The following is a 24,008-nucleotide window of genomic DNA, read 5'->3' on the forward strand; positions in this document are numbered from 1 at the left end:
TCCATATGCACAACCGCCCTCCCCCCCGATCCGACACTCACCATGATTTGTGTATTTGTGGAGCTGTGTGCCTGCCTAGAGTCAGTGAGAAACTGATTGCTATTAGTTGCAAAAGGCCCGTTACTGAAATGTTTCAGTCGTTTGCTGGAAGGTAACAATCCCTCACCTGTGCATTGTCCACAGCAGCTGAGACCTTGAGGAACACACCACACACCCCTGCCATCCGGCTTCAGCAGATAAGGAAGAAGATGCAGCAAAGAAGATATGTTCAGAGAGATGATGCAGCGTGCTGACACACAGACTAGGGAACGGAAAGAGTGCTGGGAAGCCAAAATTCAAGACAGAAAGAAGAATCAAGCGTTTGCTAGGGAAGCAACTGAGCAGATGATAAAAGTAATGGAGGATCAGACAGAGATGCTCAAGTCTTTAATACAGCTGCAGACTGAGCAGATCCATGGTCAACCTCCACTGCAGCACGTGCACAGGCACAATTCTTTGCCAACCCCACCGCCCTCTACACCCACACATTCCTTTTCACTTCACAGCATTCCTGAGTTTCCCCATCTCTCCACCTCCTCTCACAGCTTGAACAATGATAGCTGGAGCTACATGCAGTTGTGAGGTCTTGCCTTTTTAAAAATAAATAAACGCAAAGGTTTTTAATGGTACAACGTTTTTATTCTGTATTCTACAAAATCGTATGGCAATCAGTTCACTCTCGGGAACAGGTTTCTAAAGCATTTTCTTGCATGGATCTTGGGCCTTGTAGCGAGGCGGTGTGGCTCTCCTCCCCTTCAGGGAGGGTCGAGCCCCGTCAATCATCCACGGGGGCGGGGCCGCTGGACGGAAGTCCCGCCCCTCAAAGGGTCAGGCGGCGACCCGGAAGAATAAAAGCCGGGCCCCAGCCTTCAGTTGCGGCTCGGCCACCAGCAGGAGCAGATGTGCCCGCCGCCGCTCGTGACTGGGAAGCTACCCAAGGCAGAGGCCGAGACCAGGAGCCGCCAGAGCTGCCTCGCCCCTACTACGACGAGGAGCCGCCAGAGCTGCCTCGCCCCTACTACGACGAGGAGCCGCCAGAGCTGCCTCGCCCCTACTACGACGAGGAGCTGCCAGAGCTGCCTCGCCCCTACTACGGCCCCGAGGAGCCCCCAGACCAGGCGTGGCCCGAATTCCCCGAAACCCACTGGAAGAGACATCCAAAGAGAAGACCGCCTTTGCCACTCCGTCCGGACTGTACCAATTCACCTGGATGCCTTTCGGTCTCCATGGGGCCCCCACAACCTTTCAGTGGCTCGTGGATCACCTCTTGCGGCCACACCAGGAGTATGCCGCTGCCTACCTGGATGACGTGGTGATCTACAGCCGCTGCTGGGACGACCACCTAACCCGGGTTGTGGCAGTTCTCCGGACCCTTCGACAGGCGAGGTTGACCGCAAACCCCAAAAAGTGCCGGATAGCCTGGGAAGAGATGACGTACCTGGGCTATACCGTCGGACAGGGACAGGTGAAGCTCCTCGTGGGGAAAGTGCAGGCCCTAGTGGAGTGCCCCATCCCGACAACAAAGCGGCAGGTGCGGCACTTCCTCGGGCTCGTGGGGTATTATCGGCGGGTTATTCCCCGTTTCGCGGCCACAGCAGCCCCCCGACCGAGCCGCTAAAGAAGAGCAGCCCTCGGACGGTACAATGGAACCCCGAGTGTGAGGCAGCCTTCAGGACGCTCTGTAGCTGCTTGTGTTGAGAACCAGTTCTATACAGCCCCGACTTCGACAAACCCTTCGTCCTCCAGACAGATGCGTCTGACGTTGGCTTGGGGGCCGTCTTGTCCCAAGAAGGAGACAGAGGTGATCACCCCGTGCTGTATATCAGTCGGAAACTGTTTCCCTGAGAGCGGAATTATGCCACGATTGAGAAGGAGGCCCTCGCAGTCAAGTGGGCCTGCGAGGCCCTCCGGTTCTTCCTCTTGGGTGGCCCGTTCACCCTCGTTACGGACCATGCCCCCCTTCAATGGCTTATGAGAATGAAGGACAACAATGCCCGCATCATGCCCTGGTATTTGGCCTTGCAGCCCTATGCGTTCACCAGCCAGCATAGGGCAGGCAAGGACCATGCCAACGCGGATTTTCTGTGCCGCCTCGAGGAGATGGGACAGCCTGGCCCCGACAGGTGGGGGCCGGACTTGAGGGGGTGTGTGTGTAGCGAGGCGGTGTGGCTTCCCTCCCCCTCAGGGAGGGTCGAGCCCCGTCAGTCATCCACGGGGGCGGGGCCGCTGGGCGGAAGTCATGCCCCTCAAAGGGTCAGGCGGCGACCCAGAAGAATAAAAGCCGGGCCCCAGCCTTCAGTTGCAGCTCGGCCACCAGCAGGAGCAGATGTGCCCGCCTCCGCTCGTGACTGGGAGGCTACCCAAGGCAGAGGCCGAGACCAGGAGCCGCCAGAGCTGCCTCGCCCCTACTACGACGAGGAGCTGCCAGAACTGCCTCGCCCCTACTATGGCCCCGAGGAGCCTCCAGACCAGGCGTGGCCCGAATTCCCTGAAACCCTACCGGACCTGCCGCCCAGCCCGGATTGGGAGGAACCGATGGTCCTGGACGTCTCTGGAACAGAGGCCCCGGACCAGGTAGGAATACAGGGGGAATTAGGAAGAAGCCCGGGGGCAGCTGACTCCAGTCAGGCTGCAGAGCTACCGTTGCCCATGTCAGTGTGTTGCGGTCAGGACTCCACTGACTACCGGTAGAGGTGACAACCGCTACCAGGGCCCCGGGCTGGAACGCAGAGGAGTGGGTGGGCCTGCGTTCCCCCTGCCACTCGTAACCGGGTGGCAGATTCCTCCTCTTCCCAGTCGGAGAGGTCTGTATCTGTTTAAACTGTGTTTGGTGCCCCGCCCGAACCAAGGGCTGGGCCCCCACTGACTTTGTCACTGCCCTGCCCTGCTCCAAAGGGCCAGGGCTGTTTAAATTGTGTTTGGTGCCCTGCCCGAACCAAGGGCTGGGCCCCCGCTGACTTTGCCACTGCCCTGCCCTGCTCCAAAGGGCCAGGGCTGTTTAAACTGTGTTTGGTGCCCCGCCGGAAACAAGGGCTGGGCCCCCTTTGACTTTGTCACTACTCTGACCTGCAGAAAGGCCAGAGCAGACTGTAATTGCAGGGAAGACATCGAGGCCGGTGTGGCTCCCCTCCCCCTCAGGGAGGGTCGAGCCCCGGCGGAACCCGTCTACAGGCCCCAAAATTGTACATGGCTGCACCAGGGAAGCAACTCCCAAGCAGACGTGTTAGTGCCCCTCATTGTCGAAGTGGTTCCTTAAAGCCTCTCTGATATTAATAGCAGCCCTCTAGGCTCCTCTGACAGCCCAAGCATCTGGCTGTTCAAACTGTGCAGCCAAGAGCTCTGCTTCAGTGCTCCAAACCTGAGCAAACATTTCTCACTTAGATTCACACACATTATGCAAAGTGCAGCACACGGCTATGGCCACGGGAATATTATCCTCGGTATTGTATACGCTGCCATTAAGACCCCTCCAGAGAGCTTTCAAATGGCCAAAGACTCATTCGATTACCATGCAGCACCTGCTCAGCCTGTTATTAAAATGCTCCTTGCTGCTGTCCAGGTGGCCTGTGTAAGGTTTCATGAGCTAAGGCTACAAGGGGTAAGCTGGGTCTCCCAGGATTACTATGGGCATTTCGACATCCCTCACTGTGATCTTGTGGTCTGGAAAGAATGTCCCCACCTCCAGCTTTCTGTACAGTCCACTGTTCCTGAAGATGCGTGCGACATGCACCTTTCCAGACCAGCCTGCACTGATGTCCATGAAAAGCCCACTGTGATCCACAAGTACCTGCCACATCATAGAGTATTATCCCTTCCTATTGATGTATTCTGAGGCAAGGGGTCTGGCACTAAAATTGGAATGTGTGTGCCATCAATTGACAGAGTTAGGGAAACCTATCTCTGCAAAGCCATCCACTATTTCATGCACATTTCCCAGAGCCACAGTCCTCTATAACAGGATGTGATTTATTGCCCTGCACACTTAGAGTAATACAGCCCCAACAGTGGACTTCCCCACTCCAAACTGATTTGCAACTGACCAGTAGCAGTCTGAATTCACCAACTTCCACACGGCGATTGCATATACTTCTCTACCAAAGGGCAGTTCTCATTCTGGTGTCCTTGCGCCACAGGTCAGGGGCCAGCTCAGCACATAGTTCCAGGAAGGTTGCTTTATGCATCCTAAAGTTCTGTACCCATTGCTCTGTATCCCACACCTGCATGACAATGCGATCCCACCAATCAGTGCTTGTTTCCTGAGCCCAAAAGCGATGGTCTACCGTATGCAGCTGCTCTGTGAATGCCAAAAGCACTGATAAGTTGCTGCTGTTCATATCATGCAGAATGTTGGGCACCTGCGAGTCATCCTCTGTCAGTAAAAACTTTGTGAGTAACTGCGCTGCCATACGCGATGTCCTCACGACACTTAACAGCACATAGGATGGATCCTGCACTTCCTTTCTCACTGCAGATGCTGGCATGCGCTGCAAAAACTGACAGTTGGAGAAACAGCCTGAAAGGAAGCCAGAAACCACTGGAGGACTGGGACATAAAGCGGTGCATGACGGTACATTTTTCACATCCCAAGATGCGCTGCACTCCGGTTCCACCTTCCCACAATACCTAGCAACAGTTGGTGTCACCAGGGACTGTGGAATACATACCCACAGTGCATTGCTCACACTGTCAATAATAGTGCCCAAAATGTGGACACAATCTGTCGACACAGAAAGCAAATGCAGACTCACTTTGGCGACTTCAATTTTTCAATTTTTTTGTGTCGACAATAGTTTCATCGACAAACTTGGTAGTGTAGACAAGCCCTTAGAGAAGACAAGGGATACACCTTATGACTCAGCAAGGCATGCAGGGGCATGCCTATGGAAAGAACTCTACGGCTTCCAGGCCATGTACTGGGCAGCCTGTGTTTGGAACAAAGGAAATCAAGTTGCGTGGCAAAAATCTATAAAAGGCAGCTACATCTTCTGCTTTTTGTCTTCATTCCTGCCTTCTTACCTCTGGAGTCACCTTTCTACAAACAAAGCTTTGAACAAAGGGCTGAATAACCCATCCAAGCTGTGGATGTGTTTTAGACACTAAAGGATTGGCTGGCAGCATGGTATTTTGGGTAAGATCCAAACCTGGCGACGTGGGTGACCCTTTGGGGTCAGAAGAACGTTTTTCTATATGTAAGAGTTTTTTAAATAACTTCACTGTACTGGACCTATGTGTTGATTGGGAGCCAGAGAACTGGAATGCAATACAGGGGGCTGTGTAATTTCTTTTTTGCTTCTTGATAACCAGTTTGGGAGATCACAAGCACAGTTTGTAACTGGTTGAGGAGCCTAACTTCAGTGTTACCCACTAGTGTTGGGAGTATATCTGCTCTCCCTTTTGCAGCCTCCCTGACCTTGACATTTCCAGTGAGGGCTGCCCTAGGCACACTGAGTCACAGTGATGTTTCAAGTTGCTCCCTTTGTAGTAAGCTATGCATTGCAGATAAGATAGGGATTTGCCACCTGTAATGGTGAATGCAAAATGTTTCTCCCAATCTGGTTTAAAACTTCCATTTTCTTCTTCATACTTGTGTTTCTTACAATTTGAAGATTTCACTGTAATTCGTGAAATTAAAGTAGGATTAACACTTAAATCTAAAACTATTCAAATGCAATTTATGAACAGTAAACACAGCCTATATTCTGCAGAATGAAGGGAGATTGCGAGCACATGAGGGCTGCACAGCACAATGTCTGAATACAGAATGACAATTTCCTGATATAAAACACATGTGACAGCTTCTCTTTCTATTGGTCTCACTCTCACAATAGCTCAGCGCTTAAATTCTCTTGAAGTATTTTCCAGAGTCCCTGCCCCTCATTCTCCACCTACCAGACTGAGGGGCCGCGGAGGAAGCTTAGGGATTCTGCCCTATGGCGGGGTGGTGGGGCTGGGTGCTTCTGCCCCAGCGCCTCCCATGGGGCAGGAGCTCCAATGGCTAACAAACCATGGCTTGACCACATCTGTCCTAGACTGATACAAAGAAATGCCTCAAAGCAGTCATCTCCCAGCAGGTCCAGACAGTCTGTTTCATCCAATGGTCAGAGAGAAACACAGTAATTTGAGAAAATCTGTAAACTGCAATAACTTGGTCATCTCTCCACTCCTTCACAAAACAACTTCAAGGTGCATATCAGCTTCCTCAGAGGCTATTGTTGGTCTTCAGATTTTGCAATCTTTCATCTGTCCTTAATTTCTATCTTTCTAACTGTTCTCTCCTTCCCTCTCTGGGTTCTGGACTGCTTGCTAATTCTTTGTAGTCCTTTCCAAACTAGTGGTATTAGACTACCTATGTATGAGAATAATACAATTTCATTCTTAATTGCAAATTTGTCATCTTCTAACAGAGAATCCAGCTGTTTGGTTTTTTTCCCTCCCATGTCAGTGTTTCAGAGAACTTAGGGCATTGGAAGCTATTGAATAAACTCGTGGCACAGTACCTGAGTATATACGGGGGCTGGGGTAACTGGGCACCAGCTCTTTGACCTGGCAGCTGCCTCTGTCTTTTATAACAAGATAAATTCACAAGTAAAGGCAAAACTATCATACTACTCACCCAAGTTTCTGCACTTTGCAGTTTGGATGCTTCAATCCTTCCACCAGCTCTTTTTTTATTAAATTACTCTGGCAGGCCTTTTCATCCTCATCCAACTGTGTCAAGGGCTGGTTTGCACTGAAAACAGAAGAGAGGTCTCTACAGTAAATAGCAGTTGTGAGTCAAATTTGAGTTAATTAAAACATCCAATTATCAAGCAACCTGCCCACATGTGAAGTTTCTCCTAACCTTAGGTAGTTAGTGGTTGGCTTATGACTGGCAGCAGGTTTATATGTGGAGCTGGTAGTGATCCCTGTATTTGGGATACCTAACGCTACCCATTTTAAATATTCCATTGACCTGTATTTGAGAAGCTCAAACACCTTGATTGTTTGCAGCAGCCCTTTGAAATCTGGCACAGAGCCCTCAGCCTAGAGAAGGCCTTCCCCTTGTCTGATTAAATTCCATTCACATGCAGCTGAGTTATAAACTGTTAAAAATCATCATTTCCCTACTGTGGCTGGGTTCCACAGGAAAGTTTTAGTAGCATCCAAAATAACAATGGTCTATGAACATTCTAAAAAGTCAGGCCTGTGCCACCACCAAAGTAGAAGTGACATCACCATTAACAGTACTGAGAATGCCTGGAAGTGGGGTTTCCTGAAAATTAGAGAGATAAGACTGAGACACAGTCCCATAAGGGAAGTAGTGGAAGTCCCAGTCCAGGACACATTTAACAGGGATTGGCATGGAAAATATATGAAGGGGGGGAAAAATAAGCAAAAGTCCTTTTGAGGTGCACTAATTTGGACCTAACCAATCTCATTCATTAGTTTCTATTATTCTATCAAATGATGAAACAACCTTATCTAATATGACATGAGTAGGTATTGCTATAACTAAATGTAAGATTAAAAAATGGTTACCTACCTTTTCATAACTGTTGTTCTTCAAGATGTGTTGTTTATGTCCATTCCATTCTAGGTGTGTGTGCACCGATGTGTGTGGTCATCAGAGATTTTTGCCTTAGTGGTCTCTGTAGGGTAGTCTGTGGCACCCCCTTGAGTGCCACACCCATGCATCGGTATATCAAGCACCACTAGCCCTCCACCCTCTCAGTTCCTTCATGCCAGCAACTCTGACAGAAGGACAAGAGGGTGTGTAATGGAATGGACATAAGCAACACATCTGGAAGAACAGTTACAAAATTAGGTAACCGTTTTTAATTCTTTGAGTGCTTGCCCATGTCAATTCCATTCTAGATGGCTCACAAGCAGAGTCCATGGAGGTGGGCTTGCAGTTCATGGTCGTCCAGCTTGCAGCACCGCTCTGCCAAAGCCAGTGTCATCTCAAGCTTGCTGGATAAGTGCATAATGCGACGCGAATGTGTGGACAGATGACCAGGTAGCAGCCCCAAAGATCTCTTGGATTGGCACCTGCGTCAGGAAGGCCACTGATGACACTTGCGCCCTAGTTGAGTGTGCTGTCACAATTACCAGTGAAGGCACTTTTGCCAGCTTATAGCAGTAGCAGATGCAAGCAGTGATCCAGGACAGAATCCTTTGAGCAGACACTGGGAGACCTTTCATTCTGTCTGCCACCACAACGAACAACTGCGTTGACTTACAGAATGGCTTTGTCCTGTCTACATAGAAGGCCAGCACCCTTCTGATTTCCAGGGCATGCAACTTACATTCCTCATTGGATGTATGAGGTTTTGGGAAGAAGACAGGTAAGTATATGTCCTGGCCAGTATGAAACTGGGAAAATACCTTGGGCAGGAATGCCAGGTTGCAGCCGCAGTTGGACCATATCCTTGTAGAATACCATATACGGCGGTTCTGAAGTAAATGCCATGATCTCAGACACCTTGCAGGAAGAAGTTATTGCAACCAGGAACGAAACATTCCAGGAGAGAAGCAGGAGAGAGCAAGAAGCCAGCGGCTCAAAGGGAGGCCCCATAAGCTCTGACAGCATGAGATTCAAGTCCCAGGGAGGGACAGGATCCTGGATATTTGGGTAGAGATGCTCCAGACCTTTAAAAAAACAGGCTGTCATGTCGTGAATAAAAACTGATCTGCCTTGGAATGGAGGGTGGAAAGCCAAAATGGAAGCCAAGTGGACCCTGATCAATGACAGGAACAATCTTTGGAGTTTGAGGTGCAGAATATAATTCAGGATCTCCTGAAGCAAGGCCTGCGCAGCCCAGACACGTTGTTCCAAGGCCCAGCACATGAATCTTTTCCACCTGGCCAGGTAAGTCGCTCTGGTGGAGGGTTTTCTGCTACCCAACAAGACCTGTTGAACCCGGGCCAAACATTCCTGTTCCACATTCAGCCATGCAGTAGCCATGCTGTCAAGTGCAACGCCACCAGGTTTGGGTGCAGAAGACTGCTGTGGTTCTGGGTCAGCAGGCCTACCCAGAAAGGTAGCTGCAGCAAGGTGACCACCAAAAAATCCAGCAGCCTGCCAAACCAGTGCTGGTGAGGCCACGCAGGGGCTATCAGGATACCCTTTGCCCTTTCCTGTTTGATCTTCACAAGGGCTCTGTGAATTAACAGCACTGGCGGGAAGGCGTACACCAGAGCTCCCGACCATGGGAGCAGAACAGAACGTGTGGCATTTCCTATTCTGACAGGATGCAAACAAGTCCACCTGGGGAATCTCCCATCTCTGGAAGATCGTACTGACTGCCTCTGGGTGAGATGAAAAAGTCCTGCTGAGGCAATCTGCTATTATGTTCTGGGTCTTGGGCAGATGCACGGCTACCAGATGAATGGCATGCCACACACAAAATTCTGAAAAGCAGAGACCTTCATGGAAAAGGGCTGACACCTGGCTTCACCCTGCCTGTTGATGTAATACATCGCAGCAATATTGTCCGTCAGGACCTGCACTACCTTGCCCTTCAGGTGGGGCAAGAAAGCCTGACAGACCAGGCTAACTGCTCAGAGGTCCCTGACATTGATATGGAGGTCCAGATTATCCCACAAACAGTGACCTTGTGTGCTGAGCTTACCCAGGTCTGAAGCATCGGAGACCAGGGTCAGCAACTGGGCCAGGGCTGTGAAGGGAACTCCCTTTAACACTAACCCGGGTTCCAAACACCAATCTAGGGATGACCAGATGTGATCCGGCACCCAGACTACCCGGTCTAGGTCATGCCTGTTGGGAATCTAGATTGATGCCAGCCACACTTGTAGAGGCCAGAGATGTAGCTGGGCATAACTGACCACATATGTACATGCAGCCATATGGCCACGGGCAGTGGGTGAACCCACAGCTTGAGGAGACTAGCCTCCCACCCCGCCCCTTCCATGCCCATCAGAGCCCAGCCCACCCCCCGCTGTGGCTGCTGCTGGCCCATGCCCAGCCCCCCCCACTCAACTGTGGCTGCTGGTCCCTGTCCCTGAGTAGCACCTCCAGTCTCCCCCAGCCCCGGAGCTCCAGGCAGTGTGGCAACAGCCTTTCCCAGCCCCAGAGCTCCAGAGAGCAGAGCCACGTGGCTGCAGCCTCCCCCAGCCCTGGAGCACTGGAGAGGAGAGTCGGGTGGCGCGGCGTCAGCCTTCCCAGGGCATGCCTGCTGGCATGACCTCCAACCATGAAGACGACACCTCTGCAGCCAAGCTGCCAGCCCTAGCGCTGGACATTTGACGTGGCCGGAGTATCCCCAACGCCTAGTACTGGGTGGCCACAGTGGCCACAGGGCTAGGACAGGCAGCACGGCATAGCCCCCAGCCTGCCTGCCCCGGCCTCTGGCATGGGAACAGCAGATAGCAGGGGGTCTGGACTCTGGTGGAGCATGGGTGGGGTACATGAGGCAGTTTGGGAAAGAAACACCTTCCCTTGCCTATGATACCTGCCCCCCATGCATGTGGCCCAAAAACAACCATAGGGAGGTGTGAGCTGGTGTGAGCGGGTGGTTCTTGACATTGGAGATTACGGCTGACATGGCCTGGAAACGCACCTCTGGAAGGAAGGCTCTGGCACACATGGAGTTTAGAACAGGCCCAATGAACTCTATTAGTTGTAACAGCCTTAAGGTGGCTATTTCTCTCATTTATCAACAGGCCCAGGTAATGGCAGGTGGAACACACCAAATCGAGGCTCCTCTACACTTGTTCATGAGATCTGCCCTTAATGAGCCAATCGTCTAGATATGGGAAGACCTGGATGCTTCATGTAAGTGGCCATTAGCACCACATATTTTGTGAACGCCCTTGGGGCTGATGAGAGGCCAAAGGGCAGTTCTGTGAACTGGAAATGGCATCCGCCAACTATAAAACAGAGCAAATGTCTGTGGCCTTGGAATATGGAAAAAAGTGTTCTTCCCATCAAGGGCGGCATTCCAGTGTCCTGGATCCAGGGATAGAGGAGCCCACAGCGACCATGAGAAACTTCAACTTCATGAGAGACTTGTTGAGGCGTTGCAGGTCCAGAATAGGTCCAAGGTCCCCTTTTGCTTTGGGGATTAGGAAGTAGCAGGAGTAGAACCCCTTTCCTTCCATGTCCCAAGGGACCTCCTCCACTACCCCCAGTTGCAGTAGGTTTTCAACCTCCTGAATGAGGAGTTGCTCATAAGAAGAGTCCTCAAAGAGAGACAGGGAAGAGGGGGCGTGGTATGGAAGGGTGGCCGAGAATTGCAGGGTACCAAGATACTATTTCTAGCACTCAGCGGTCTGAGGTGACCTGTGACCAGGCCAAACGGTAGGGATGGAGATGGCTGAGGAAAGAACAAGGTGGATTGGGGGAGTTGACTGGACTGTCGCTTTTGAGTGCACCTTCAAAATGAGCACTTCTGGCCCCCTGGATGCTTTGCCAGACTGGGAGAGTAGGAGGAAGAAGGGTGGCGACGACAAAAGCTCATTGTTAGGATATAGATATTCAGGCCTGTCTGCAAAGGCCTATACTTTAAGAATTTAGGTGTATTCTTATCACTTAGCCAGTTATAGAGGTATAAAACAAAAATCAGAATCACAGTCTGCCTGTTTATAGGCCTTCTCTCACTATGATAGTCTAAGGCCTTGTTCTTAAGCTAAGGCCTGTGGCTAAACAGCAGGGGCAGCCATAAGCTGGGAAGCGAAAGGTCACATCCTCACTTGTCACATTGAAATAAGGCAATTTTGGGCTGTTAAAAAGATGATCCAATCTATCACCTCCAGAGAAAGGGAAGAGTCTAGAAGATTTAAAGAAAACGTGGTTTGATAGGATCCTGTCTGGCAAGAACTCACTTATCAATAGTTGTGATTGTGAAACACTCACTTCTTGTTATTTTGTCTTTATGGTCCCCACTTTTCCACTGTTTATCTGTATGGTCTCTGTCTGGTTATTTGATTGTTTCTGTCTGCTGTATAATTAATTTTGCTGGGTGTAAACCAATTAAGGTGGTAGGATATAATTGGTTAGATAATAACATTACAATATGTTAGGGTTGGTTAGTTAAATTTCAATAAAATGATTGGATAAGGTATAGCTAAGTAGAACCCAAGTTTTACTATAGAGACTGAGGTCAAACAGGAAGTAAAGGGAGAAATTGGAACCATATTTTGCTAAGGGGGGAAATGGGAACAGGGACACAGGCAGGACTCTGGGGCATCAGAGCTGGGAAGGGGGACACAGGGTAAATGCTCTGCGGTGTCAGAGCTGGGAATGGAACACTGAGGAAGGAAACTGGAATCATTATTGGGATTAACTTCCAGCAAGCAAACATCGAATTGTCTGCATCTCTGGACTTCGGGTACTGCTTCACTCTGTTTACGTGAGAAGGATCAGGGAAGTAGGAGGGTGAAGGGATAAGCCCTCAAACACTTATGTCTCTATCCCTTCTCTTCATAGATTCCTGTGAGGTTGTCAAGCCTTGGTGGAGGAGGCAGCTAGAACTGTTTCCTTGCAGACTGCGGTGTATGGAGGCCTGAGTGTCCTTTAACCCATGCACCCTCACATACATCTGCTCTGCAAAGAGTCCATTCCCATCAAATGGGAGATCCCGGACTGAAGCCGGCATTTCTTGGGACAGGCAAGTGGTCTGAAGCCAGGAGCTGTGCCTCATGACCACCACCAATGAGACCAGCCTGGTTGCCAAGTCAGCTGCGTCTCACACCATTTGAAGAGAGCACCTTGCTGCTGCTGTACCCTCCTCCACCAGGGTGCCAAACTTCTGCGCCAAATCCTGGGGCAGGGACTCCTTGAACTTACGGAGGTTGTCTTACAAATTGAAATTATACCTGCCTAAGAGAGCTTGGTGTTTTGCCACACAGAATTGCAAGCTGGCCATAGAATAAATCTTCCTCTCAAAAAAGGTCCAGTCTCTTGGCCTCTCTGTTTTTGGGGGTTGAACTGAAGTGCCCCTGCTTGTCCTTTTCATTGGCCGCAGAGATGACCAACAAGTCATCTCTTTGGCTGGGATGAAGTACTTTTTCTCAGCCCTCTTGAAGGTGGGAGGGATGGATGAGGGGGTCTGCCAGAGGGCCTTGGCAATTTTTAGGACCCCATCATGCACTGTTAGTACGACACAGGCAGGGGCAGATGCCCAAGAGTAGATTGAATAGAGTGCCTGCCTGCTCGGCCATCTCCTCTGTCTCTAGGCTAGGGGTCGGCAACCTTTCAGAAATGGTGTGCCGAGTCTTCATTTATTCACTCTAAGTTAAGGTTTTGCGTGCCAGTAATACATTTTAATGTTTTTAGAAGGTCTCTTTCTATAAGTCTATCATATATAACTAAACTATCGTTGTCTGTAAAGTAAATAAGGTTTTTAAAATGTTTAAGAAGCTTCACTTAAAATTAAATTTAAAATGCAGAGCCCCCCAGACTGATGGCCAGGACCTGGGCAGCGAGAGTGCTGCTGAAAATCAGCTTGTGTGCCGCCTTCGGCATGCATGCCATAGGTTGCCTAGCCCTGCTCTAGGCCCAAGTTCATGGCAACCCGACAATGCAGGGCCTGTGCTCTTTAGAATCGTCCGGCAGGCTGGCTCTCGAGGGACCCACCACCACCTTGTTCGGGGAGGACGATGATGATTGTATTGCTGGGGAGGCCCCAGGGCATCATCCCCCGTGGAGAAAAGGGGTTTTGGAGTTGATGCTGGCTCCTCTACCACAATCTCCAAGTGTATTTCCCGCACCGAGACTGGTGCTGCTGGTGCTGTCAACTGTTGCGGTGAGGCAGCAGCAGATGAGTGGTGCAAAAGGGGCATCGGCATCTGCATCACAGGCAGGTATGCACCATGCACTGCAATAGGGCCACTGCGCTGGCCACTGGCCATGTTGCCAAGGTGGCACTGTAGAGGTTGACGCAACCTTTGATGGCCAATCACGCTGGTGATGCCTCAGCGAGGGGCTAACCTCCTTTTCCATGCGGGAGAAATCCCCTTCCAGTGACCATGGTGGGCATGTCAATGCCAGCATTTGCCAGCTGACCATCACCACTGGAGACCAGAACTTTGACTAGGAGGATGGGGCTGGGGGGACTGGTACTGCGATGGAGATCATTCCCATCTGTGCCAATAAGTCGACTGGCAGGAGGGTGAACGGTGCTGGCAATATGGTGACAGTGCCTCCCACTAGGTGACCCGTGTCAAGGAAGCAGAGACCGTGAACGCAGTGCCAGTGATCTAGGGTGAACCCCAGAGGATCTGGGCTGAGAAGCTGGAGATCTGCAGCATGGAGTCAGAGTGCTGCCTTGGCTCAGGGGACTGGTGATGCTCAACTGCTCTGTGGGGTGTCTGGTTTGCCCTCATACAGAGCCTTTGCCAGTTTCTATGGCACACGCAGTGCTGGCAGCGCTGGTAGAGACCTCTGCTCTCTGTGGTCCAGGAAAGCCTGGGAATGCATTGGTCCAGCCACGTCCATGTGGCTCTGGTGTGGATGGGTGGCCCAAACTGGGACCTTTGACAGACACCCCATGGCCTTTCTTGCCCAGAGCCAGGGAGCCATGCTTTTTGGACTTTTTGGGCGCCGGTGATGGAGAGCGGTGCCAGAAAGAGCCCAGTGCCATGGCTGTGCTACAAACCCAGGCCAAGGTACTAGGGGTAGAGACTGGCCGGAAAGGCTCAGAAGCTGGGCAGAGGGCAGCCTTCATGAGGAGAGCCTGCAAACAGATTTCATGCTCTTTCTGGGTCCTGGTTCAAAAGTTTTTACAAATAAGGCACTTGTCCTTCACATGTGATTTCCCCCAAGCACTTCAGGCAGCTGCCATGGGAGTCACTAACAGGCATAGGCCTGTTGCAATCTGAGCAGGCCTTAAACCTCAGAGACTGGGGCATGCCCTGCCTGGGGCAAAGTCCCTGATGGGAGTCTAACTTCTAAACATACTTAACAACTACTTAACACTAACTACTATAAACAAACTATTTACAAGGCCCTAATGCTCGAAGTGAGAAGAGACAAAACTGCTAGTCCTTGATAGGCCAGGAAAGTTGCTAAGACCAACTATCACGGGTAGTAAGAAGGAACTGAGAGGGCATAGGGTCAGTGGTGCCTGATATACTGACACATGAGCACGGCACAACAGGGTGACACAGCTATCCCTATGAACACCGCTAAGGCAAAAATCTCTGACGACTGTGCACATGAGTGCGCACACACCTAGAATAGAATCAACATGAGCAAGCACTGGAAAAAGAACTAATTGTTGTCATAAGGAAGTTATATTTACTTTCTAAATATAAAATCTCAAACTGTCTCTCCCTACCTTTTTGGTTTTCTTGCACTGGCTTGAGATGAACAAAAAGACAGAAAAAGTGACTGCATTCTTCGACAGTTCTTCAAACAGAAGGAAAGAACTGTAAACTGCATTTTTGAAAAACAAGTCCGTTCCAGGTGAATACGTGGGAAACAATCCATTGCATGTGTCACAATTTCTTCTTCTTGAATCTCAAACAAAAAGTGGAACAATTCAAACTTGAACTTATTTTCGTTCCGGTCTTTAGAGGACAGAGACGCCAATGCTATGCCTACTTCTTCAACCCAGTTCAGTACTTTGTTCTTTGTTTCAAGTGAAGTTTTACAGCCTAAGAATTTCTCAATCTCCTTCATTCTATCCATGTTTAAGAGACCAAACAGGAAACGCATTGTTAACATTAAATAATCATTTTTAGGTTCTTCATAACTTTGTAATAGTTTAGACACATCTTTTGTAACTATCACTGACTCTTCCACTGTTTCTTCCTCTTCCTCCAGTACATAAAACAAAGCTGCAAAAAACTCTTGAAAACTTAGGTGAATGAAGCTGTAGGCATGTTCACAGTCAATATCTTTTTGAAAAATGCTCTTGTTGAGAAAGAGGGATTGAATATTGGATACATCTAAACCATGCTTCTTGAGATCATCTTCTTCAAACAGTATTATCTTTCGCCAGACTCCTTCTCTGGCTAAGGAGCACAGCTTTCTCAGATTAGTTTGTCTGGAATGCTTTGACATGCAGCTGTGATCCCGTAATAAATTGGACAGAAAGAGCATATACACTGCAGTGGTTGTTTTTGAAGTTTGTGTGAGATCTTCACCTTTTTCAATCTGTTGTTTGATCACAGTGCAGATAATCCAACATACAATTGGGACAAAACACATTGTAAAGAGAATTTCATTCTCTATTACAAATCCAAAAGCTTTTGCTGCTTGTTTTTTATCTTCAAAGAACTTGTGGAAATACTCCTCCCTGTCTTCCTCAGAAAATCCCAAGATCTCTGCATAATGCGGAAACTTTAGACAGTTTTGGAGTTTTTCCAGAGCAGTCGGTCTTGTTGTGATCAGTAAGAATGATTTTGGAAGAACTTTTTTCCTAAATAAACTGCCCAATATGATTTCCACTGGCTGCTTCTCACAGGGATCAGTGTACAAATTAGTGATTTGTTGATCAAATGAAAATTTAAATTCGTCAAAACCATCAATTATAAAAAGGAGTTTTTCTGGATCCATCAAAATATCTTTAATTGGCGCATTTTTGTTAGGGCAATTGTTTAAAATCAAATCAGCAACACTTATCTGCTTGGTAGACAGGTTCATTTCTCTGCAGCTTATGTAGAAAACATAATCAAATCTGCCAGGATAAATTTTTTCAGATGCCCAGTCCAACATGATCTTTCTTACTGTCATTGTTTCCCCAATCCCAGCAGCTCCCTGAAGCACAATGGTTCGTGGTGTTGGTCTGTGTTTATCAATGTCGAACAAACTTTCTATCTTAGTTGGAGTAGCTGTCTTAGCCAGGATCTCTGCATGTCTCTTTCCTGTTGCCATTATTTCATGTTGTTTGGCCTCCCAATGGCGATGTTCCTTTACAATAAGCAGCTGTGTGTATCTTCTGTTTAGACTCACACACTCACCCAGACGAGCATTCCTGTCTTCTATAAATTGGTATTCTTCCTGTATATGTTGACTGTATATCATCCTGTAATCTAATTCAGTGACATGAAGCATGAGAAACATTGAGTATACAATACAAAAAACATTCAACAAAAGGAAAGACATTATAATGAAGCCATTTAGATGGACATGAAATCCTGAAACACTAGGTCATGGACATCACTGACATCCTGTGTGACCACAGCACAGACCACTCCTGGGGGGATGAACGATCAGCTGGTTCTCATGCCATGAAGCCACTCCCTCACTCACACAATTCCACTGCTGCTCAATCCTCACTGATTATGCAACATACAAACTAGATAACACATACCATTTGCTGCTATCCCAAATGATTTTGGATTAGGGTCCAGGGCTGAAAAAGAAATCATATGTTCATATATTAAGTCACATAGTCAGCTGTCAGCAAATGGGTATATCCAGAGGGTTAATGGACTTTAAAAAAGAATCAAAAGAGTAAGAACAATGAAACACTCATGCTCAAAAAAGAAAACAAATTATTAACACAGAGGACAATGGTGCATGGGGTGAACTGTGATGTCCTGCTCAAGAGACTCAAACCTATGAGTCACTGTGTACCTCTCTGCCTTAGAAAGAGTAAGAGCGTTTCTACTAAGCTGTGTCAGATCCCTGTGTGTCTGTGTGCCTTGCCAGTGCACTCTTCAAGACACTGCCAGTTTCAACCTTGCCTTGCAGATAATTCCAGCTCCCGAGTTCCCCAGACATGTCTCCCAGCAGCATCCAGTACCTCTCACTGGACACTCACAGAAATTGTTAAGCTCCATTGCTGCCTCCCAAGAGGCAGAGCACACACCAGCCTGTTAGATTAGCCAAAGACTCTCACTTCATTTTAGTCCACAGCACTGAGATGGTTTGGTAATAAAACAAGGTAAGTTTATTAACAAAGATCAGAGATTTAAGTGATACTAAGCAAGATACCCACTAGGTGACCAAGGAGATCCCTCTTAAACATGCCATTTGTAATGTCAAGAGAGATCCCTAAAACCAGACAGATAGGCAGTGAGAATTATATTACAATTGTCTCTAAAACAGGCGTATGCATGGCCATGTTTGGAAAGAAAAAAAAATTGTCAGCAGGAAAAATCTCTCAGTCAATTGACTGCATAAGGATATTCACTAGCTCCTAGCGTGGCCCTTTGGATTCGACTCTGTAACGTGCATTGTTTTAATCTCAGAGTGATATGGGCAGCGCCAAAGAGACGCAGAAGATTATCAAGAGATCAATAGATCTATGACATAATTTCCTGACTGGAGGTTCAGCTATTCTAAGTGTTTTAGCTTCGGTGGCCTCACTCCACAACACAATCTAACAAACAAACACACATTTCAAATAACTTATTTCTGCAAATTAGCACCTAAGGCCCCTCTCCTATAAATAGAGCAGTATACCCAAGATCACTTTCTGAATTTAAGGGCAACCCAGGATCTACCCTGTCCCTTCCCCAAGACTCTGCCCCTTCCAAGAAGCCCTGCTCTGTTCACTCCATTATTCCTCCCCCTCACTCGCTCTCCCCCAATGTCAATCACTTTCACTGGGCTGGGATAAGGGGTTGAGGTTTGGAGGAGGGGTGTGTGGACTCTGGGCTGAGGGGTTCGCAGTATGGGAGGGGGCGCTAGGCTGAGCCTGGGGCAGGTGGTTGGGGTGCAGGAAGGGGTGCTGTGTGCTGGCTCTGTGAGGGGGGTCAGGGTTGAGGTGCAGGAGGGGATAGGAGTGCTGGCTCTGGGAGGGGGCTTAGGGCTGGGGCTTGGGGTGCAGGAGGGGGTTTAGGGTGCAGGGGGGTATGGGTCTGGGAGGGAGGGTTGGGGTACAGCCTCCCACCAGGCAGCACTTACCGCAGGCAGCTCCCAGTTGGTGGCTTCCAGTCTGCCCCAGCCCCACACTGCTTCCAGAAGGGGCCAACACACCTCTGTGGCCCCTGAGGGTAGGGCACGTGGCTCGCCGCACTGCTCCTCTCTACTGGCACTGCCTCCTCAGCTCCCATTGGCCACAGTTCCCTGTTCCTGGCCAATGGGAGCTGTGGGGGTGGTGCCTGCAGGCAGGAGCAGCGCGCTGAGATCCCTGCTCCCCCCTACATGGGGCCACGGGGCTGCAGTGACCGCATGGGGAGCAGCATGGGGCTGAGGCAGTCAGGGAGCAAGCCTGCTTAGCGGCAACCCCGCTCCATCACTGGAGATCACGATTGACTGGGAGAGTCCCCAGGATCGACCAGTTGATTGCAATCAACCGGTTGGTGACCACTGAAATAGAGCCCCATGTGAATTACACCAGGGGTCCCCAACGCAGTGCCTGCAGGTGCCATGGCCCCCGTCGGGGCATCCAAGTGCACCTGCCTGCTGGCCAGCGGATGAGCATCTGCCGAAATGCCGCTGAGAAGCGGCGTCATCCAGAGGCGTTGCTGCTGAAATGCCGCCAATTTTGTTCCCCAAAATTAAAAATTCTGCAAATTTTGTCAAAATAACGCAGTATAATCACTCCAGTTTCAATTATTTTGCTAATTTATTTCATAATACCTGCCAACAAGTATGTCAACAATATGGACAAGAGTTAAAGAAACCCCTACAACAACCTAGTTCCAGTTGCGGGGTACTGGAGGGGGCTGTGTGTAGCCCCAAGAGTCCAGACACCTGCACTCCCTTCCGCACAGAGCCCAGTCGTGGGGCAGCCCCCAGCCCAGACACCAGCACCCCCAGAGCCTTTACTCTCCCCAACTTGTTTACTGTCCTGCTGGAGGACATGGTGTGGCACAGCCCTCTTCCTCACACTTTGTCAGACCTGGCTGGATCTCCCAGGCTCTCTCTTGTCCACAGGAGAAATGAGGAACAAACAGCATGCAGCCTTCACCCCTGCCAGGCTGGATGCCCAGTTCACTGCCTGGTGGGCTCTGCAGAGTCCAGCAGCCCCTATGGTGGCCAGAAATTCTGCGGGGGAAACGGAATCGTGCAAAATTCTGTGTTCTGCACTGGTGCAGAATTATCCCAGGAGTAAAGTGTAATGTAAAACATTTAATCAAATAATGAAGTCTTATCAGATGTCATGACCAGGCTGTTAAATTAGCTGAGAAGTTAGGAGAAATCAACATTTTTGATGTAAGTTATAAGAAGTGCACATTAGAAAGGTTCTACTGTAGACAGGGCTCTGATGGACTGATGTGGCATCTTTAATAGGATTTGTAGCTCAGATGAAATTAACTTGTAGTTTAAATTGAGTTAAAATGATTAATTTGTGCAGTGATTTTTTTTAAAAGTGATTTTATATTTTTAAGTATTAAGAGAATAAAAGAGTTTTCCAGCTTTGGATGCTTTTCTGTCAAGGTAAAATTTAAAAATTGTGCTTTTTAAAAAAAAATTAAAACTTTCAAGTCTCCTGTAAATCATTATCGGACATTAAAACATATTGGATCAAACAAAGTCTAGGCATACAAATATGGTCATTTTGGAATGAATTTCTCTTTTACTGTTCATATAAAACTCTGCTTCAGTGCATTGTAAGGTTCCTACACAGGTTGTAATTCATATATGCCTTATATTTTTAATGAAGTTTGCAGTTCCCCTATAGAGTAAATCCATGCTGTCATGTCTTATATTCTTGAGGAACATGGAAAAGTACAGAAATTCTGGGACATTTCAGGCTTGTGCTCTACAGATTTTGTTGCTGCTGTTTGAATATTTGTAGTTGCCTAATTTATCTTTTTAATAATAATATATCTTGTAGAAGAAGTTCCTGCCTGAATCTGTTTTTAAAAATCTTAGAAAAGATGTATGTTTATTTAGCTATTTTTTGTGACAACGAAGTGTATGCATCTTGGTTTTTAGTCTTATTGTCTTAGAATTTCAGATTGGTGTCAAAAGCCTTTTCCTACTACTGCTTCTTTTACCGCACCTAATCTGTGAATATTCAAGGGGAAAAAGATTTAAAGGAGTTACAGGAATGATATGTATTTACCTTTTCTTTTTTCTTCTTTGAGTTTAACTGCAGAGTCTCTCAGATTGATCTGGGTGAATACTTCTATAGCTACATCTAACACAGTGTCTTCACCGTAGAATTTCACAAGGAGATTCTTCGTATCTATTCTGTCCGCATTCTCCAGTGGACCTTGGGGGATGTTACCTCCTCCATCAAAGTCAATAAAAGATAATTTGTCTTTAAATCTTTTAAAATTTTCCTGAGAGAGTTCATCCAGTGCACATAAGAGAAGGTCATTAATTTTGCTGCTTGTAATTGCCATCATCTGGAACCAGGAGGAAATAAAAATATAACAGTAGGACTGAGGATTAGAGTCCTTTTACTAGGAATCAGCATACAATCACAATTTTTCCTTGTAGAGAAAAGAAGAGCTAGAACAGCTTTCAAGACTCCTGGGTTCCTTTCCCAGTTCTGACAATGACTTGCTATGTGACCATGTCTACTGACTTCTCTGGGGCTTGTTTATTTATCTGTAACATGAGCATAGTAGTAGCTTCTGTACATATATCACAGGTATTTTTAAACTCAATTAACATTTGTAAAGTGCTTTGAGATCCTCAAATAGATGGTATATGCACAATATTATTACGTAACCAGTTTAAGATAATAAATTCATAAATTTTACCACCCAATTACTTTGGGTTTCATACAGCATGTTCTTTCAGGAGAGAATATTAAACTGAATTGCTTACCTGAAGGAGAAGTTTGAATTACATATGCAGTGGTTTTACAGCCTAGAAAAAAACGAGTGATGGGATAGACTCATAGACTTTAAGGTCAGAAGGGACCATTATGATCATCTAGTCTGACCTCCTGCACAACACAGGCCACAGAATCTCACCCACCCACTGCTGTAACAGACTCCACGTGAGTCTATTGCAACACAGGGTCAATTGCATCTGTAGTGTAGCACATGACTTAATTTGAACCATGGTGTGCCTATGATGTTCATATTTGACAATCAAAGGGGAACAAATTTTGATCAATTTTGTATAAGGGGTTAACAGCTATTTAGTGCCTGAGATCTTTTTACTGGCTGATCTCTGGAAACACAGGATTGTAGTAGCACCAGTATAACTAAAAGTGAAGGGTGGCAGGATGAAGACTCCATCCAGCTCACAAAGCTGCAGCAGAATGCAGGGGTTAGGGTAAGGGCTATAAACCAGCTTCCCACCCACAAACAGACTTCTCCCCAGGCCACTCACCATCACTAGAGTAGTTAGCCACCGGCTACAGAAGTGTGTATGGGAATAGTTGTTCAGATGAGAGAACTGTGCAAATCAGGATGACAGCAGAAATTGACATAGTCTGGGATGTGCTGAAATTAATGTTTCTCCAGTTGGGATTATACATCTTTCCCATATCTGTGCTTAAGTGGACTGAGAGTGCAAGTGGGAGGTTATGGTGGGGATCAGACACAAACCCCTATTAAAAATGATTTTTTTTTTCAGTAATTCTGCTGAATTCAGTTCTCAGAGCACCCGAGTTTCTTAGGATGGGACCATTCAACATAAATATCACACTACTATTGTCTTATCTCAGCAGAACTTGTACTGGGAGCAGTGCCTTCAGGCAAAGGGGTGGCAGGACATGCTGGCTGCCACCTCCCACAGCTCCCATTGGATGGGAAACAGGGAATTGCGGCCCCTGGTAGCTGTGGGGCGGGGAGGACTTCCTGCAGACTGTCAATGTCAGCAAAATGTCTTGCAGCCTGCAATCAGATTACCTTGATGGGCCACAGGTTTCCCTCCATTGATCTAACCCCTACTGACTAAACAAACTTGTTTTGTAATGATGTCCTGCGTTTATGTGGCCTGTGATGACCTGAAAGTTACATATAATCGGTTACTTTTAATAATGGTAAAGATTAAAGTCGTATGAAACCAATAGTTCTCTCTCTGACTCATGAAGTTTCAGGCTGCAAACTGAAGTTCACATACCAGAAAGGTCAAGGCTGAGGCCCTATTCCAACAAGGCTGTAAATTTCAAGAGACAAACTTACTAAAATTTAACAAGTTAAAATAAAAATGCATCCACATATAAATACCTGTTGGCCAGGAAGACGTTATACACAAGACATAATCAGTTCAATGTACTTGTCCTTCAATCTTCTCAGTGGTCAGACGCATGAATAAAAAAAGCAGGAAGTCCAAGCTGCAATACTGTCACCAAAAAGCCACATCAGCACTGTAACAAAAGCAAATTCCTTCCATAAAACTAGCACAGATGGCAATACTACACTGATAGGTAGCTTAGCAATACCTAACAGACATCCTGTTTTTCTTTTACTCATATCTGACTTTTAGATAACATTGGGACTTTGGACACTTACCATTTTAACAACAGTAACATAGTTTCTCCACATTTTTATGGTATAATAATTGTGCCTGTATTTTTCTTAATACCACATATAGGTCAAAATGTACAAATTCCCCCTCATGATCCTATTCTTTCAAATGAACAGTACTCATTTTTACTAGCTAGAATGCATTTCATTGGAGAACAGGGTCTTTGGAGGGCACCTAATGGAAGCCTCAAAAATGAGGAAAGGGACTGTTTACAGTTAAATAGGGAAATATTTTTCATAGTAAGGGGTTGAAAAAATGGGGGCCTATATGGAAAAATAGATTAATTTGGTGTTTTTCAAACAACTTTTCTTATGAGCTATAGGCTATTAGTTAAACCTTCCATGCCTCCTTACGCCTGTCTCTGAGTGAGATTTGAAGGCATCAGTGAGAGAATTACTACGGATTCAATCAGCATTAATGCTTGAGTTGCCTATGCCAATACCCACCAGTAGCTGAAGAAGCATGGTGCATAGAGCAGCCCTTCCCTAAGAGGCTTGTTAGTCCAGATGCAAGTAATAGTAGCCATGAAGCCACCATAACTTTTGCCAGGGGCTGAAACTGAGCCATCTTAGGGACTGGGGGAGTGCAAAGTTGGCATACAGTTAGATACAGTCCTTGGATCCCATGTTTAGCAGAGCTTGATCAGACTTGAGGACCAGAGCCACTGTATTAATTTATGGAAACTCTCAGC

General features: G+C 47.6%; 1 protein-coding gene across 1 annotated transcript in view; it reads right to left on the minus strand.

Annotated features, from left to right (window-relative positions):
• The window catches only part of LOC127051015 (NACHT, LRR and PYD domains-containing protein 12-like), a 105,308-nt gene that overhangs the window by 63,652 nt on the left and 17,648 nt on the right, over window positions 1-24,008 (minus strand). The window contains exons 2-6 of the mRNA XM_050952802.1: window positions 23,017-23,156; window positions 20,949-21,234; window positions 17,298-17,339; window positions 15,318-17,016; window positions 6,653-6,769 (exon numbers count right to left, since the gene is read on the minus strand). Coding sequence (XP_050808759.1) covers window positions 6,653-6,769; window positions 15,318-17,016; window positions 17,298-17,339; window positions 20,949-21,234 — 2,144 coding nt within the window. The 5' untranslated portion in view covers window positions 23,017-23,156. The remainder of the gene's footprint in view (window positions 1-6,652; window positions 6,770-15,317; window positions 17,017-17,297; window positions 17,340-20,948; window positions 21,235-23,016; window positions 23,157-24,008) is intronic.

Source organism: Gopherus flavomarginatus, chromosome 5 (genome assembly GCF_025201925.1).
Source record: "Gopherus flavomarginatus isolate rGopFla2 chromosome 5, rGopFla2.mat.asm, whole genome shotgun sequence".
NCBI classification, from domain to species: Eukaryota; Metazoa; Chordata; order Testudines; family Testudinidae; genus Gopherus; species Gopherus flavomarginatus.